At 38.9% G+C, this 19,822-nt stretch overlaps 1 protein-coding gene across 8 annotated transcripts in view; it reads left to right on the forward strand.

Moving 5' to 3' along the window:
• The window catches only part of RBMS3 (RNA binding motif single stranded interacting protein 3), a 582,541-nt gene that overhangs the window by 306,168 nt on the left and 256,551 nt on the right, over nucleotides 1-19,822 (forward strand). For 7 of the 8 annotated variants that reach the window (XM_044252609.1, XM_044252613.1, XM_044252610.1 and 4 more), the window contains exon 4: nucleotides 7,767-7,924. In XM_044252609.1, the coding sequence (XP_044108544.1) occupies nucleotides 7,767-7,924 (158 nt within the window). Of the gene's footprint in view, nucleotides 1-16; nucleotides 139-7,766; nucleotides 7,925-19,822 lie in introns of all 8 variants that reach the window. The other variant, XM_044252608.1, reaches the window with a different exon arrangement.

Here is a 19,822-nt window from a genome sequence, read left to right on the forward strand (position 1 = left end):
TAGCATTTTCTCACAGGAGAAACCATCACGTCAGGGCTGATAACGGGCGATACTGAGCTCGAGTTCATGAGGTGCATGTGGAGGGAGAAGTCAAGGAAAGCCAGGAATCCAATCTGGCCAACTGTTCCAGGACCACAGGTAATTCAAATACAGTCATAAAGACTTGAGAGGCTCATTGAATCATTCACTGCTCACCTCAACTCCGAGGCTGCTTGATTGATCTAGAAATAAAAGCCTTAAAGAATTGTGCAAATTACCAGCGGTGCAGGTTGTCCTAAGCACCGGGCAGGGTTTCACAGGCTTCTGCCAAGTTTCTTACCCAGATTCAAACCCTCCAATTGAACTTGAAGACGTGAACTCCTGTTGCCAGTGCCTGGCTTGCATTAAATCTAAAATAATTAAATGCTTCTTTAAAAATATGTGTTCCTTATCGAAATTGTTCTTCTTGGTGCCTTGGGAGGAAAAACTGGTATGTATCACCCTCTTACTTCCTCACCATGTGAAACAAGGGGAAGAGAAGTCACCCTTTTTCTTTTTGGAGAGGGAGAAGATTAAAAACACGGGGCAGCCCCCTTTACCACTTACCAACCTTACAGAGGACGAGTTTCTCAGGCAGGACTTGGGGGTGTAAGCCTCCTTCTTGGCAGTCCTTTTTTACCTTTTTCTTTGCTATTTAATCATGATTCTAGAGCATGTATCTTATGGAAAGGCAGTGCCTCTCTCTTTCCCCAGTCAAAGGCCATGGCTCTGTGGCTAAGGAATGCAGATGTCCCAGTGTGAAGATGAGAACTGACCATGTGTTGTATGTTTTCATAGCAATACAGATTTGGCAAAATTAACACATGGTATGAGTGAGAGTCCTCCAGAATAATAGAACCTATAGGAGATATTTATTTATTTATTTATTTATTTATGAATGACTGGAATCTGCTCACATGATTATGGGGGCTGACAGGCCCCAAGATCCGCAGTCATCAAGCTGGAGAGCTAATGGTATAGTTCCAGTGTGCTGGGCACCAAGCTTGAGATCCAGGAAGAATAGAAGTGTCAATTTGAGCCTGAAAGCAGAGGGGGTGAAAAAAGAAAAACAAACACACACACATATGCACACACACATAGATATACAGATATATCTATATAAATACAATGCCTGTATATACAATATGTACCCTATATACTGTACATACTAAATCCTGTATATACTAAGTATATATTGTATATACTAAATATTTCTGTGTATAGATATATCTATATATTTATATCTATTTCAGCTTGAAGTCTAGCTTGAAGTCTGATCTCTTAACTCAGGAGATCAGTCTTTCTGTTTTTACATCAGTCTTTCAGGTCTTTACAACTGAGTGGATGAGACCCTTCCACATTAGCAGGGCAATCTCCTTTACTCAGTCAACAGATTCAAATCTTAGACTCACCAAGAAAACACCCTCCCAGATACATCCAGAACAACATGACCAACCCCCTGTGCTCCACGTGGCAAAGTGTGGTTGGCACAGAAAATAACCATCAGACACATGGATGGTACTGAAGCAAATATGGCCACAACTATAGGTTCCCTCCCGTGACTTACCTAGAGGGGCCATAACATGGAGAGCAATGCACCAAACATGCTGAGAGTATTACCAGAACAGGGAAGAAAACTTTATATCAAGACAGTGGTAAACTAGCTCCAAATGCTCTGATGCCTCCTGGCCAGTTGTTCACATGGGAGGCTCTGGCTCCTTGCTTCCGTTTTCAGGGTGAGAGAAGATAGTTTTTATTATTATTAACTTTTAAATTGCTACAACATTTAAAATGGACTATTCCATTAAAAAACAATTGCTCCTTTGTCTCCCCATTGATTTTCCTTTTTACAGGTGAGGCCCACTGAATTGCTATATTTATCAGCAATCCCCAGAGTTGGTGTAGTGTAAGAGAAAGGGGACCAGATGGAGAGCCAAAAAGTATCACTTAGGGTGTTGTTTATTTGCCTACAGGCCATGTGACCTTGGCAACCCTTTCAAGAGACCAGAACCAGTTTTCTTATTTGTAGAGTGGAGGTAGTAACTCTTGCCTTCCCTACCTCATAGGATTATTATAAAAGGCCACCTGAGATAAAATGATGCCGCAGCATTTGGAATACTGTAAAACTCTGCTCTGTGTCAGGTAATAATAATAATATCTTCCGTCTGTATGAACATCCCTCTCAATGTGTTTTTATTAAAACATTATAGTCACATGTCTGCTTTAGAATTATTTCAGACGTCCTTGGGATATTTCTGGATGTTTTGTCACCCCTACTTCAGATAATTCATCTTGAGACAGTTTTGACGCAGTTCAAAAATGAATAAATTGGTTACACACAATTTTGTGATTTAAAAAAGGACTTGATAGTATATAAAGTAAGGAAAAACTAATAACCATACAGTGTTGTATTATGATGAGGAAAAATAGGAATATAGTCCCCTAAAACAGTGTTACATAAAGTTTGGTTCACCCAGTGTTACTCCTTGCACTGAAATAAATAACAGAAATTGAACGTAAGCATTTAAAACTTTATATAGCCATTTCACATCAACATAATATTTATTCTAAACATAATTTTAGTCTGTCAAATGTAATAATAAAAATGCAGCTTTATTGTATTTTATTTTACAAATATTGGTGCATGACAGATTGAAAATAAAAATGGTCTCCCCCCAAGTATAGCTTGATAAACATTGTTCTAAAGTCTCTAACATTAATAACTATTTCTAAATATTTAAATGTAGTTTTGGCAAGACTATTACCAAATCAAGTTTTGAAGTCTTCCACTAACTACCACTTTCAGAATTATGTATATATAACGGCCGTAATGCATACTCAGAAATGCATACTCACAGTCCAGACTCTGTTGGTTTGCAAGCTCCTCTGGAACTTCTCAGGTATAATCTGAAACTGGCGGCAGTGCTCAGAGGGCAGCAAACAATGGAAGAAAGAGGCTGGCCACTCCAGGTGGGTAGGTGACAGGTTTAAGGTGTAAAAGCAGCTTATACACAAGGCTTGTCTTAGGCAGCAGGGAAATGAGTAGATCTCTGTACCTGCTTGCCAAATCTTAACAGTTTCTATAGACTTAACTGGGTTCAGTCTTGTATACCATGCAGGTAGTCTGATCACCACATCACTATATCAAGGTTGGGTCCTTGCAACGGTCTCGGGGAGTGGGGAAAGCAAGGGAAGCCTGCATTCCAAGGACAGGAGAGGAAGTGAAAAGCCTCCAGTTGCCCAGGTGCAGCTAATGGATCAACCAAAGATCCCATCTTCTCTTCCCTGTGACCTTCCCCAACAAAAGTAACCTTTGATCTAGATGCAAGCAACCCTTATTGTCCTCCATTGGTATTCATTTGCTTAACCTACCTTGAAATGCTCTGAAACTCAAATTGTCTTAAACTGTTAAAAAGAAATGAGTGCCCTATTTTGGCAATTTGCATATACAAAAAAATCTAAGAAAATGGAAGATATTTCAGAAAAAAAACAAATTATTTACATATTCTTGAGTGAAATGACAGGTCTCTGCTTTCATTAATAATGGAGAGGATAATTTACTGTTTCACAATCTTGTAACAAAATTAAATAATAGATCAAGAAATCCCTGTAGGAAAAGATATAGAAACAGACCAATATTGGGAAGTTACTTATGGTGACCTGGTTGATCCAATGTAGTACATGTATGAATTGTAGTCACATACTTTTACAAATGAGTATACAGTGCAGAGTATTCATTCAGTGAGTGTGTAAAATGCTGACCAAGGCTAGGACCTTTTTTTTTCTTGTCTTCTTTTTTCATAAACTTAACTCAGTAGCTGAAGTTGATTAATGAATAAGCAAAACTGAATAAAACAAGGAATTCAGAGGTTTTTATTGTCATCTGCATTAATACTCCTTTGAACTACAGCCTGCTGTCTGCTATCATTATTTCTTAAGAGAAAAGACAGTGTTGTGAATTGGTAAGAACAGAGAACCATGTAAAAAAGACATGAGTTCTATTTCAAGCTCATGAACTTGAGCAAGCCAGACTACTCCTTTAACTTCTTTTTCCCCCCCATTCATTAAATGATCAGATTGAAGAAGATGTCTCCTAAGGTCCATTCTGGAGCTAAGTCACCTGAAAATTTAAGTTAAAAAAGTTTTCTCGAGGTTCTTTTATTTATTTTTTTTTTTTTTAAAGATTTTATTTTATTTTTATTTGAGAGAGAGAGAGAGACAGTGAGAGAGAGAATGAGCAAGGAGAAGGTCAGAGAGCGAAGCAGACTCCCCATGGAGCTGGGAGCCTGATGTGGGACTCGATCCCGGGACTCCAGGATCACGCCCTGAGCCGGAAGCAGTCGCCTAACCAACTGCGCCACCCAGGCGTCCCTCTCGAGGTTCTTTTAGATTGTAATTCTCACATGAGAATTTTTTTCTGAAACGTTAAAAGGAGAGTGCTCTTTGGTTCGTAGTGTCAAAGCATCTTTTGAAAGTGGCCATCAATTTACATAAACCTGATACCTAGATAACATTAAAAGTAAAAATATGAATGTATAATTGTATAAAAATAAATGTATATATTCGTTTAAAGTTCATTCTGTGTCATGTCAACACATATATTCAAGACTAGTACCACATTTAAAAGGACAAAATTACTCAATAAATAACATTTCCCAATGCTATACATTTTCTGTGAATATAAATTAAGGAATCACGCCATCCAGTACTATCATGTGTCTGCGAATACTGATTGAGGAGTCGGCCTTGCTGTTTGAATTTGAATTCAGAGAAGAGCTTACTGGCCATTCCCTTATGTTCCAGGCCTGTGTGTGTTGATCATGCATCATTTTGAGAAGCTGCAATGAATTCTACACTTGGAAAATTTGGAAACAGATTTGAATGAGGATAAACTAACTCTTCGCTACCTAGATAAAATGACAAGATCTGTACAGTATGCTGGTATAGTGGGTTGGCTGTTTGTGGTTAGTTAGCCCGATCGAGGACAAAGAGGTGTAGAATGCAGGACAAATTCCTGCCATTCAGAGGACTGCCATCTGTTGCGGCTCTTCTCTGAGAAGTTCAGGGTTAATGCAAGAACTCCTAATCTGTGGGACGTGTATCTCTCATGGAACTTAAGTAGATCTAGGTGTGTAGGATCCAGAAATTGCATCATAAGAAGATGATTCTTTTCCTAATTCTGTCTCAATTCTGATTCTTCCCAGAAAAGGGGAAAAAAAAAAAACCCAAAACCCTCCATCTGGAGCTAGCTAGTTTCTCACACCTCTCTTAATTATGAATCTCGTTTGTTACTGAGAAATTTCAGCCACGAAAGTCAATGCCTTTTTCAAACAAACAGTACCTAGCTATAATTTAATAACACTGATTTGTTGTTTCCTGTTCTTACAATAACCTATCTAAGCCAAGTAATACCAGCTATTTAGTTTGGTAGCAACATAGAGTTACTTTTTAAGCGAACTTCGTTAAGGCCAAAAGTATGTTGATTTAAAGGAAGCTTTTCAGCAAATAAAAAGTTATGTGTGGCTGGCAAAAATTTCTCAGGAGATTTGCAGGTGACTGAAGCTTGGGAAACATTGGGCTAGTGAAAAACACACTGAACTTGAAGATAGGAAACTTGGTCACCAAGTCTATTTCCAGTCTTGTCACTAATTATCAGATTGTCCTTAGGCAAGATGATGCATCTTCATGACTCCATTTCCTCATTATGCAATGATGATATTGTTATTTGCCACGCTACCTTTGGAGTGACATAAAAATTAAAATTAAATGATGGGTAGTGAAATCGTATGAATGTTGTATAGGGGTACCTCAGTGGTGTAGTGCATTAAATGTCTGACTCTTGGTTTTGGCTCAGGTCCTGGTCTCAGGGCCCTGAGATCGAGCCCCATCTTCGGCTCGTGCTCAGCATGGAGTATGCCTCAAATTCTCTCTCTCTTTCCCACGGCCCCTCCCACTCATGCTCTCTCTTTCTTTCCCTAAAATTAATAGAAATTGTTTTAACAGTTGTATGTATATAAGATTCTTTATTATGTATCTGAAACATGACTTTTTCTTTCCTTTTTTTCTTCCCATTATCCCAGTTCAAAAAAACAAACAAACAACAACAACAAAAAAAACATGATCATGACCATTTAGGAAAGGATAATAGATAATATTATCTCTTTTTTCACTCTAGGATCATGACATTTTTTTAGTAGTGTGCGTGTGCATGTGTGTGTGTGTGTTGAAAAAAAGGGGGAGAGAGACTGACTACGGTTATACAGTTTCTACATTTACACTATTCCTAAATACTAAAAGTGTGTTGTCTTTTTCTGATTGATTATATGTTTATTTTTGCCATTCTTCCATGGTGATAAAAAAGCTCAAAAACTAAATTGTTAAAAAATTTCACCTAATAATACATCTTATTAATCTCTAAGCTTAATAAAAATATTATGACCTATTTGAATATTTAGAATTGTTAAAAACAATAGCTTCAGGCCAAATTGTCTTTTGTCTTGAAATAATATTTGGAATCTTGCTTGTATTTTTTTCACTGTGCCTAAAACCTTGAATTTTCTACAAAATATGATATCTCTTTACAAAAGATGTTTCACTGTTACATAATGTCATTTCCTATAGACTTCAGAATTTTTTTTTCCAATCTAATCTTGCTTATCCTTGAAGCTAAGTTTGTTGTTTTTGTTAAAATATAAAGGTCCAGTTAAATATATGATATATTTTGATCTTAATGGCCAACATATCAGGTTTGTAGCTGTTTTATTTTGATACATATACACAACAAAGTCCCAATACTAATTCATTGTGTGATAGAGAGAATATTCGTGGACATAGAGATCATGCTAACAATTGTTTGGGTTCCCATTCTATTAAGGAAATGTACTTAACACTATTGCTTTTGGATTAGAAAATGATAGACATCATAATTTCATTCAAACATTAACATGTATTCTGTAGGATAGCAATTGCCAAACTCGTGCAGTCATTAGAGTCACCTGGAGGGCTTGTCAAAACACAGATTGCTTGTTCCATCCTCAGTTCCTGATTCTGTGCTTCTGGGGTAAGGCCACAGAATTTGCATTTTTAGCAAGTCCCACAGTGATGATGAGGCTGTTGTGGTTCCCCTCTTCCCCCAGCCTTTTTGTCTAATAAAAGGCGGTAGGTACAGCAGGACAGTGAAGCCTGTGGACTTAGGTGATACCCCACAGACTTTGCTGATAGCCCCAAAGTTGAGCCCTGGCTTTGATACTTATGAACTCTGTAAAGTGGACAAGTTAAGGATCAATTTTGTCTTCTGTAAAATGGTAACAGTTATGTTTATTGGGAATATTGAATAAAATAATGCATATTAACTGTATAGAATAATGCTTAGCCCTGGAACAAACTCCCACTAAATGCAACATTTGTAATTGGTGGTGATGGTAATTGGAGTTTTGAGAGTAAAAGCAGTAGTTAGTGGTAGTAGAAAAGAATACACATTTCCTTTGTTCCTTGCAATAAAAGTTTCTATTTCTTTCCTAAAGAGGCGGGGCAGAAAGCTTGCTTTTCATTTATGACATTGTTTCTATGAGAAACGCTCCAGCAAGAAGGGAATTCACTGAAAAGAAGTAGTGCCCTTAGTAAAAGAATGTTCAAGAGTGTATTGGAGATGGGAATCTATGTTGCAGTTCAAGCACAGTTTTATCCATTCGTGCAGTAGGTTTTTCAGTATTCAGAACCTAATGTATTTGTTCCTTTCCTTCTCTTAGCAACAAGAGCAAGACCCAACAAACCTATACATCTCAAATCTCCCCATTTCCATGGATGAGCAGGAACTTGAGAATATGCTGAAACCCTTCGGACACGTCATTTCCACAAGAATACTAAGAGATGCTAATGGAGTCAGCAGAGGTGTTGGCTTTGCCAGGTAAAACATTTGCTACATACATGTATTACTTTTCTTTCCTCCTTATTCTCTTTTAATTCCATTCCTTTCTAGAACTAGGGCCCAAAGCAATGGAACATTTCACCCTCTCCCTGCCAAAAAGAAGCTTTTCAAATCAACTCTGTATCTTTGTCTCAAACAAAGAATTCCAATGTAATTATAAATATGTTGTGCTTGCTAAAATCTGTACCTAGAATGGTTATATATGTCTCGGGTCATAATGGTATGCATGCCCAGTTCCCAATTCTCTCTTTGCCTGTAGATTAGCAAAATCAGATGCTGCCAATTTCTGCTATTGGTTATAAATGCCCAGTACCGCAACGCTAAAGAGCCCATGCAGTGAACAAAGCATCCAAATGTTTTTGCAGTGATTTCCAAAGAATGAGACAATAGAATTTCTCAGTCAAGAAAGGGAAGAGAAGAAAGATTTCAAGAAACAGGAATTACTGGGAAGTCCAAAGGAACCCAGAAATATAAGTTGGGGGGAGGTTAGGAGGGCACTTGCATTTAAGAGGCTCTGGCTGTGTGGTTTTGATATTTTACGCAGAACAGAAAAAAGCAAATTGCACTTTTTTCATTGTCAGAAAAGGAAAAGTAGTTTTCATCTTAACTTTAAGGGATGTTTACAAAAGAAGATCTCAGCCAGGAACGGAGTTAAAATGGTGGTCCCTGCTGTGCTTTCATGAAAAACAAAGAAAAAAGAAACCACAGAGAAAAAGAAACTGCTGAACAACAAAGAATGAGAGTAAAAGCCGTGTCTCCATGGCTTGGCGTGTTTATGTGTCTCCAGCTGACTTAACATGGATGAGTGAGTGAATGGATGCCCGTGTCATCGGGAAGGCAGCCCTTTGCAGACAGGTGTGTCCATCTATAATCAATCCTGCCATCACCTGGAAACCATTCCATACCAATATTTATTAACCCACTTTGAAAGATAACATTTTGTAAGGGAACCGGGGTGGCTCATTCGGCTAGGCATCTGATTCTTGACTTTGGCCTGGGTCATGATCTCAAGGTCTTGAGACTGGGCCCCAAGTCGGGCTAGAGCCTGCTTGGGATTCTCCCTCTCCCTCTGCCCCTCCTGGGCTCAGTTTCTCTCTATCTTTCTAAATCAATCAGTCAGTCAATACTGATATCTACCTTAACTTCCTGTAACTCATGGACCATGTCTTAAAATTCATATTTCCCCCATTTCCTAGTAGACGGGTAGACATATACAAGATGCATGCTGATTTGAAGAGAAATAAGCAGAATGAAGAAACTCTCCTGAACCTGAATGTATGCTTGAGGCATTCACTTTTTCAGATCACTGGTAACTGCTCATTTACGTGGTCAACACAGAGCTATTCACATCAGCCAGGGCTCTGAAATTTGCCAATGTCATCATTGTTGGATAGTATCTAAGCTGCTGTGGGAGGGCTGGTCAGTGTGGGAGTTCACTAAAATGAACAGTACACATCCTTCTGGCCCGTCTCTCACTTCTTGACCCCTTCTTGACCCCCACCCCAAAACTCTCTCTAACATACTAGTCTCTCCTTCATTTGTACTTCATTTGTACTCTCAGCGGGAGCTGAGAAATGAACATATTTCAACTTTATCAAGACAAAACATTTTCTAAGATCTATGGTGATCTTTCTTTATTTTCTTTTTCAGGCAAAGGGCTTTTGATACAGATATGGTGATTTGCTAGGGCTGCTGTAACAGAATACAACAGACTGGGTGGATTAAATGACAAAAATTTATTTTCTCAGAGTTCTAGAAGCTAGAAGTCCAAGATGATGGTGTTAGTAGGTTTGGTTTCTTCTGAGGCGTCTCTCCTCGTCTTGTAGATGACATTGTTTTCCCTGTATCTTCACATGGTCTTCCCTCTCTGTCTCTGTCTTACTCTCTTCTTTCTAAAAGGCTATCAGTCTTGGGGCACCTGGCATGCTCAGTCAGAAGAGTATGTGACTCTTGATCTCAGGGTCATGAGTTCGAGCCCTATATTAACTATAGAGATTATTTAAATAAATAAACTTAAATTTAAAAAAGAATCGGAGGACATCAGGGGCACCAGGGTTACTCAGTCAGTTAAGCATCTGCCTTCAGCTCAGGTCATGATCCCAGGGTCCTGGAACTGATTCTCCATGTTGTTAGGCTCCCTGCTCAGCAGAGTTTTCTTCACGCTCTCCCTCTGCCTCACCTCACTGTCCTGTTCTCTCTCCCACACATGCTCCATCTCTCTCAAAGAAATAAATAAATAATCTTAAAAAAAAAATTTAAAGGACAACAGTCAGATTGGTTGAGGACCCACCCATATTAGGCCCTATCTCCATATACAGTCACATTATGAAGTACTGGGGGCTAGGACTTCAACATAGGAATTTGTTGTGGTAGAGACACAATTCAGCTTATGACACAGAAATTGGGCTATTCAGTTTCCTTAATTCTGTCTTCGCTATACACTTTCAGTTTGCTTAAAATGAAGAATATTCTTCTTGGTGCAGAACCAAGTAATGCACATTGCAAGAGACAACACTATAATCATAGTATATGATGTTATGAAAGAGTAAATCCTATAGTGCTTTTTTTTTTCTTTAAAAACCAAGGAAGAGTGGGGATTTTAAATTATTACTTTATGTCTGCTCTGAATGCGGCCTCCCTCTTTTAGTGCATTTTGCATATGGAAACTATCAATGATTCTTTAAAGTACAAATCGGGGGCGCCTGAGTGGCTCAGTCAGTTAAGCGTCTGCCTTCAGTTCAGGGTCCTGGTATGGAGCCCCACATCAGGCTCCCTGCTCAGTGGAGAGTCTCCTTCTCCCTCTCCTTCTGCCCTTCTCCCTGCTCGTGCTCTCTCTCACTATCTCTGTTTCGCTTAAATAAATAGTCTTTAAAAAATAAAAGATTAAAAGAAATACAAATCTGATCATCAGGGATCTGTTTATATCTCTCAATATGGTCCAAATGATTGGATTTACCAACCTCGCCAACATTATCCCTGACATCATTATCCCTAACACCATTCACCTTCTGGGCCTTCTGTCTTACTGTCTCTTATCCTGGGCACAAGAAGCCCTTCCTGACTGTTACACTTTTCATGACTCTTACTCTGGCTTCTGCTTACTTATCCTTCAGGTATTGACTTAAATGTCCTTTCTTCAAAAAACCCTTTTGTGACCTCTATCTCTAGCCTTCAAAGTTAGATGGTCTCATTACAACTCCTGTCAAAGTTTTTTTGGTTTTTTGTTTGTTTGTTTTTCCCCGAATAAGATCTATCAAAATCATAATGAATTCACTATTTAATGTGTGTCTTCACCCACCGGATTGTACATTTCCTTACTGGTATTTCCTTTTCACTGTTGAGAGGATGGATGGGTGGATGGTAGTTAGCATAATTACTTTTCAATGAAGTTCCTGAATGACTAAGCCCCAAGGAATGGCTTTTTTTTTTTTTTTTTAAAGATTTTATTTATTTATTTGTCAGAGAGCGAGCGAGCGAGAGTGAGCACAGGCAGACAGAGTGGCAGGTAGAGTCAGAGGGAGAAGCAGGCTCCCCGCGGAGCAAGGAGCCCGATGTGGGACTCGATCCCAGGACGCTGGGATCATGACCTGAGCCGAAGGCCGCTGCTTAACCAACTGAGCCACCCAGGCGTCCCCCAAGGAATGGCTTTTTAAAACTCTTAGCTTAGAATAGGAATTATCAGTCACATTCCAATACTAAAACTTAGGTCTCCATACTCTAAATCATGTTATTTTCCAATTTCAGAAAGTAACATGTGGATTGAAAAGGAAAACATAGGTTCAAGTCAATTTCTTAGGCCTAAGAAATCAAAAGAAAACATGAATCTGCCTCTTTTGTAAGAAACTAAGAAGCTGATGAAGAACCAGTATTTCATTTTCCTTGTTTCTTAGACCTGAAATTCCAAGGAGCAGGATCCCACGTGATTTACCTAACTTGATGATGTGAAAAAATAATTTTAGCTCTATCACCTTTTTTATAAATACCACCCTTTTCCCATTGTTCAGCCTTTCTCATTTGGAGCTCTCCCTCTGAACTACAGAACGAAGATGACTTGAAGGACAGTCTTCCCACTTCTTCCCAGGACAGCGTGTAGCTAGTGAGAGAAGTTAATGGATTACGTACAACGGTTGCCTTGGGACAGCGGTTCTCAAAGTATAGTTTCCAGGACAGAAATCTCAGCATTGCTTGGGAAAGTGTTGGAAATGCCATTTTGGAGTCCTGTCCCAACTGAGACAGCAATGGTGGGGGGTGGATGCGGTACAGGGATCTGTACTTTATCAAACCCTCTAGGTGACTCTCATGCTTCCTAAACCTTGAGAAGCATTGCCTCAGGGCATTAAGGCTTAATTCTCAAATCATCTGGAATTTCTGATTGTTGGCTTTCATTCTTAGAAATTTTTCCTGATGGAGCTGATTCTTGTTGACACCTCGATCACACTCTTCCACTTTGTCAAATGTACTGGTCATAAATACATCTCCTGTCCTAGTCTTCAAGTGTAGGGATGGTGTCTTGTTCTTCTTCATGTCTGTCCCAGCACCTAGAATATCATCTGACATATTACTGATCTTCAGTAAATTTTTGATGATGAACAAATGAAATCACTTCGAGTGTTTTGTTTTTGTTTGACTGTAACTGGGCAGGGTGGTAGCATCTGATGGTAAAGATAAGCCAGTTCTGAGATGGGTGTCCTGGGGTTTTAGAGGATCACCAGTCAGTCACATTAGTTCAACTATTATTGATTTACAAATTATTTCTTCATCAAAAAGTTCACAGTGCCACAGGCGTTATTAAAACTAAATGCTTATTTGACTGGGAGAACAGTCGTCCTGTAATTGTGCCTGGTAAATCGTATCCATCTCTTGAACTTATGGCTCTCTCAATTTTTGTAACCTGAATATATATTTTATCAAGCTTCATTTTAAATATTTTATTTATTTATTCATTATTTTATTTGAGAGAGAGAACATGAGCAGGGTGAGGGGCTGAGGGAGAAGGAGGGAATCTCAAGCAGACTGTGCACTGAGCACAGGACCCTGAGATCGTGACCTGAGCTGAAACCAAGAATTGGTTGCTTAACCGACTGAGCCACCCAGGTGCCCCAGCAGACTTTGTTTTAAATATTACCATTGGTCAGTTCTAACCACCAGATATAGTCCTTGATTCATATGCAAGATATTCTAAAATTTTTTAACTAAAAATAACCCCCCATTATTATTTTACTTGAAAGTTATACATTAATCTCCTTTGATAACCATCTCTTCAAAGTAAAGGTAGTATCTTCATTTTATATTTAAAACGCTGAACTTCAAAGCATCGATTTGAATGCCGGTAGGGTGCACAGGTAGCCCAATTACAGGCTTTTCAAATTCCAGAAGCACCAGATATGTCTGAAATTACAGACATTTTATTTTATTTTTTATGTTTTTTTTATCCTTTACTCTCTTGTAACTTAAAACAATTTATAAGATCCACCGCCCTCTAGGCAGCATTTTATAGCCAAGTCATAAACCTCTAAAAACAGAAGTTTATGGTGGGAATGCTGACCGTCAGACAAGTCAGACCCACTACTGCAGAGCTAGCGGGTGCCAACAGACTACCTTGCCTTCCAGGGTGAGGATCAGAGCATAAATCAGCCTGAGGCCGGACGGACATGACTGTGTGCTCATGTTATCCATTTCCCATTCCCAGTAACATGAGACCGTTTGTCTAACAAAAATCACATTGAAAGAGTGTTCTGTGAGGCCGGTAAAGAATGACCTGAAGTGCAGAAGGGATGGGGGGTAAACATTCACAATTAATCCAGCTTCAACATCTGGGAACACAGAACCTCTTTAAGAAATGCATTTACTGTCCCCTGGTGAGCTAAGGAGCGTGAGAGACCGCTGAGCACAGAGACCTTTGTATTTTGTAGTATTTTTCACCCCTCCTCAGTACTCTTAATTTGATTCTCATGGAATTTTGTTTGAATGACTTTTAACATATGGGCAGCCCTGTGTTCTATCTCGCCCTAATGAGTGAACACGTTTTCCAATTAAAGAGTTACAGTTCTTTCTTTTTGTGAAGTAAAAATAGTAATAATAATAATTGCAGTTATAGATAGACAAATACCAGCCTGATTATTAAAAATCAGTATAAATAGCAGGTGAAAATACTTTTTGTGTTTTCTTTTATTAGTGTCGAATATCTTTAAAATTTTATTGATTTACTTTCTACTGCCTGATGCTTCTTGCTCCCGATCTTCTCCCCTCCTGAAATACAATGAACTTTGACTCAGGATCAGCATAAGCAAAATATAAGAATTAAAAAAAAAAAAATTCTAAGGCAAATACCAGTGCTTCTCTTGCAGGCAAATATATGACCCTTTAAAATGACTATCACACTTGCCTAATTGTCATTGTTTGGGACATGTTTCGATCATATTTATTGATCTGATGGAGTTTTTGTTTAAAAATCCCTCCACCCCTTGCTGTCTTGGTAACTCTTTTGCTGTTTCTACCTCAAACTTACATGGAACTAGGAAATCAAATGTGAACAAAGAAAATCTCCAAAGTGTATATTTAGTGATTAGCCATCTCCAAATTGCAGCTGTATTTGCACAGAGAGAGATTACAGTGTTTGTTGAGACTGAAGAGAATAACGGCTGTTACTCCATTCAGTAGTCTTAATTACTCAGCCAATTACCATCAAACGTGATCTACTGGAAAGTAGACTCTTGGTCCATCCTTCAGCTTCTGGATCTTTGTTCTTGTTTTCTGTGTTTCTTCATTTATCTTGATCTGTTTCTGCACAATGTTTCTTTCTTTCACCATCAGTAAGTCATGATCATGGCTAGAGGTATGGCAGAACATTCTGCTTACTTTTCCATGTATTTGGAGCCTGGGGTTCAAGACCCAAACCAACCAACCAAGCAATGAGCCAACCAGTCAACCAATCAAACAAATGGCTTAAATTGCACCAAGTAATCTATAATTTTGAGATGTTCTGGACGCACATCTTGCTCTATACATGGCTTTATAAAAACTAAGAGAAGGAGGGAAACATATAATTTATTACTTTATCATTGTATCATTGAAATTACCAGATCGCAAAGATCATCCTCTGTAGGATGAGAGGAGAGTTCTGAATATTATTTACTCATGTAAAGCTGAAATTGGAAAACTTTGTTACCTCGAGGTTGGAAAGAGTAACCAGTAAGTGTACTCAGGACCTGTACAATTTCTTTGCCTTGTACTGGCTATAAGCACAAACCATGATGGGGACTCTTGGGCCATCTGAAGGCTGTGGAAATGTGAGATAGGTTGTCTGTTTCCCACCAAAAAAGAAGAAAGACTGGGAAATGTCATTTGAACTCACAAGTGCGAGTCTTTTTTAGTATCTTTCCTATAGTCTCAGCTTTCTGTAAGTTGGATCATCTCAGCCACTCACTCTGTGTGATTATGAACATGGCTTTCTGGGTCAGAAATAACATAGCTTGCATCTTACTTCTGCACCTCCTATCTGTGTTCTTGGACAAAGTATAAAACTCTCTGAGCCTCCTTTTCTGCTATGTACCATGTGTTTGTTCGTTTGTCCACGTCACCCAATAAGTATGTCTTGGGAACTATAAGATGCTAGTAATTGTTCAAGATACAGTATTGCAGAGGGGTACACAGGAGAAAAATATCTGACATTGTACTAGACTGGGGAGACAAAAAATGTAACCAAACAATTAAGAAAATATAAAATAATATAAAATAATCCACATAAAATAATTGAAGGGCTATAAAAGCAAAATAAAACATAGGAGTACATTAGAGACTATGGCAGAATGAGAGGCTGGAAGTCAAGAACAGGCAAGTTCTCTGAGCATTTAGGCTGAGATACATCTTATGGTGGAAATGGATAGGGAATCCTGGCAAAGGGAAAAGGCAGGCAGAGATTCAAGATGGGGGCAACTTTGGCATATTTGGGAACCAGAAAAGGGCGTGAGGTTACTATTCATAAAGGAAAGAAAATAGATGTAATATATAATAATATCTAGGAGTCAAATGTTCCTGTAACACAAAGAGATTGATTAAAAGCGTTAATGAATTCCAGTGGCACTTAATGGTAGGATTTTTATAGTTCTGAACATTCTTTACTTATTGATTCCTCCTTTATCTCTATTTTAATATTTTAAATTTAATTTTCTTCCATTTCTTCACCAGAACTCCTTTTGAAAATTTTAGTCTATGGTTTTAAAGCCCAGATTTTGGTTATGATGTCAACTGAAGGTAGGCAGATAATCTAAGTATCAAGTAGTTCCCAGACTGGTATAAAAGAAACCACTGTTTGTTTGTTTGTTTGTTTCTTGCCTTTTCCTTCAAACACACAGCCTCCAGGGTAATTTTGTCCCTCCAGCCTTGATAGTTTTATGGCAGAGCCATCAGCATGCTGGCTGCAAACAGAATTTCACCCCACATGATTCAAGCTGAAGAGACTAGAATAAAGCAGGATTTAAGAAAAGTGTGAGTAGAGTGAAGGGAACTGACCAAGGATGTGGAGATACCGAGAGATGACCAGCAGAAGGAAGCTTTTACCACCCCAAGACAGCTGAAGGTAGATGGAAGAGTGCTCCCAGAGCCAGTGAGACCCAGAGCTGTGGAAAAGGCTGCCTGGAGTAGCTGAAGACAGGGAGAGAGACAATCCCAGCCTGAGTGGCAGCGCCAAGGGCAAGAGAGAAGGAGGAGGAACTGGTCAAATTTCTCTATACTCCTGTAGCTGAATCCAATGAAAAACTATCAGATGAAAGAGCTAAGAGGACAGAGTTCATAGACCGTTCTTTGAAGCATAGAGCAGAGAAGACATATAAAAGGGTAAACAGAAAATACCAGAAAACACATGGGTAAATTGACTTATTTTTCTTTTCCCTTGACTTCACTAATTAAAAAAAAAAAAGAAGAGAAAAGGAAAGGAAAGAAAATATAGTGCAAGGTTAATGATAACTAAGTATCTACTACTTTACCTTAGCATTGGCAATTGATACAGAATGGTAGGAGTGATGACAAACCAGTTCGGTTTAAAGGAAGCAACTGTTCAACTTCAGGTCATGGTTGCTGTGATGCTACCACTTCTAAAACCGAAAGTGTGGGGTTTTCTAACAATAGATACATATTGTTTTTCTACATCAGTTCTTCAATTATGACACCAACTGGGTGTCCCATTATTCAGTTCAATTCTAACACTATGTAGGGTTATCAACAGACCTCACAGGTTTGAGGGCTCAGTCCCACAAGACTGTTCCCATTCAGAAACCAGCCCCCAATGGTGGGAACTACCCACCATTCCTTAACCCCGTCAGATTTGCTGAGTCACTAGAACAATCCACAGGACTCATGAAAACAATTTTCTTATGTTTACTAGTATATTACGAAGGATATAACCCAGGAATGGCCAAAAGAGTTGCAAAGGGCAAGATACAGGGTATAAGGAGTGACCTAGAGCGTCTCTGTCCTCCGTGGGCATGCCACCCTCCCGGAAAATTGGCAAATCAGCATGTTCACCAACCTGGAAGCTCTCTGAACTGTTTTGTTTAGTGGTTATTATGGAGGTTTTATGGCATAGGCATGGTTGACTCATTTACTATCCGTTGATGATTGAGATCAATCTTCAGCCCCTTTCCCATCCCCAGAGGTGATGGGTGGGGCTGAAGCTCCAAACTTCCAATCATTTGGCCTTTGTGGTGAATAGCCCTCTCCAGGCGTCCCTAAATAAACCAGAATTTATTTTTATTATACCATGCAGAAAACATGGATCAGACCATATCAGCTTTCAAGAGGAATCAGGAATCCAGATTTTTTTTTTTTAGGAATCCAGATTTTTATGTGAAATCTCCCAGTCTTTAAATGTTGACAATCATTTCAGATTCTGTAAAAACCCCTTTGTAGGCCAAACAAAACTTTCTACCTGAAGGCTGATTCAGCCCATAATTTCTAGTTTGGGACATGTGACAAGGAGCTCCAGAACAGTGGTTTTCAACCTTGGCTGCACACTGGAATCACCTGGGTAGCTTTGAAAAATTGGTGCCTGGACTTCATGCCAAAGCAGTTAAATTAAAATCTCCTGGGCTGGGGCCCAGACATTGGTATTTTTAAAAATAGTTTCCTGATCATTTTAATGTACAGTTATTTTAATTAGCAATAATTGCTCCTCAGATAAGCTACGATACTGCCACTATGCAAAGCTAATGTACAGTTATTTTAAAATAAACATTTTATTTTGGAATAAGGTTAATTTAATAGAGACGTTACAGAGGTAATAAAGAGTTCCCGTATATACCATGCCATTTGTTAACATTTTACAACACAGTGGTGTACATGTCAAAATTAAGAAACTGGGGGCACCTGGGTGGCTCAGTGGGTTAAGCTTCTGCCTTCAGCTCAGGTCATGATCTCAGGGTCCTTGGATCGAGCCCCGCATCAGGCTCTCTGATTAGCGGGGCGTCTGCGTCCCCCTCTTTCTCTACTTGCCTCTCTTGCCTACTTGTGCTCTCTCTTAAAGAGAAAAAAAATTAAGAAACTGACATTGATACATTATTATTAACTAAACTCCAGATTTTATTTGGATTTCACCAACTTTTCCACTGATATGCTTTTTCTATTCCAGAATCTAACCCAGAGTGCCGTTTTTGTATTTAGTTGTCATGTGTCATCAGTCTGTTATGATTTGCAACTGTTTCTCAGACTTTCCTTGTTTTTCCTGAGTGGCACTAGCCAGGTAAACTGGGGAATGTCTCTAGAGCTGGGTATATTTGATGTTTTTCCTCATAATAGGATCCCTATGATGTATAGATTTTTGGAAAGAGTACCATGGATGTCAAGTGCCCTTTTAGTCACATCAGTTGAAGGTATATCTCCGTTTTTGAGAACAACTGCTTTGGTTATTAGAGATGGAACTAGAATGGAGAGAGCATGATCTATCCAGCCTCAAAACACTTTACAAGGGACGAGTACAGGAAATCGGGAGGGATGGTGGGAGGCCAGCAATGGAACTCCCTCTTTTCCAGCTAATCTATCTGAATTGAGGGTCAAGAGACAAACATTCTATTCCAGGTTCCTCCACTGACTAGTCTCTAGGGAAGGCAATTAGTGTTTGTTTCTTCATCTGTATGATTTTGAAGTTGATATCTCGGGCTATTTCTAGTGCTGAAATTATGTGATTCTAAAACTCTGGAGTAGGTTTTTATTAGTTAAATATCGTCCATAGTTTCGTTTCCTGAAAAAGAATGCGTTGTACTCCCGAGTAAGACCCCACCTCAGTGTCTGGGTTTTGGCAAAGGAAGATGGCAGAAAGGCAGCTGGGCTTCATTGTTGGGTGCTGCTGATACTTATATCCTAAGAATGTCAAGCACCAGGCAGAGAGAAAACAACCTGTAAAGACTAAGAAGAAAGTTCAGCTCATTCACTCATCTTTGTTCCGGGGACTCAACTGTTCTCTCCATTATGATAAAGTAAGAAGTAAATGATGGAATTTATTTTCGAAATCTCAGAAGGAATATACCTTTTAGTACTTCTAAAAATCTGTTAATGTTGCCCCTTTGCGTAACTCTAACCGGATTTAAATGGAAGGCTGGCTCGCAACGTTGGATATGCTAAATTGCCAATAATTTGTACAGAGCCTGGGAATGCAAAACCACAAAAATTTCACAATAGCGGAAACCTCTAATTAAAAAAATAAATGGCAAAGCGGATTGGTTTTAAATATACGGCTAATAATGCTTACTGCCTTGAGGTCATAAACTGAGAGATTCTCTATTAAGCTGAGATAGGTAGGCTGCAGAAGGTTTTGGAAAAATCTTTTCCATATCTGTGTTAAGTCTGACCCAGAACATTCTACTAATATTGGATCAAACTCTCCTC

Source organism: Neovison vison, chromosome 6 (assembly GCF_020171115.1).
Source record: "Neovison vison isolate M4711 chromosome 6, ASM_NN_V1, whole genome shotgun sequence".
In the NCBI taxonomy this organism is placed as follows: domain Eukaryota; kingdom Metazoa; phylum Chordata; class Mammalia; order Carnivora; family Mustelidae; genus Neogale; species Neogale vison.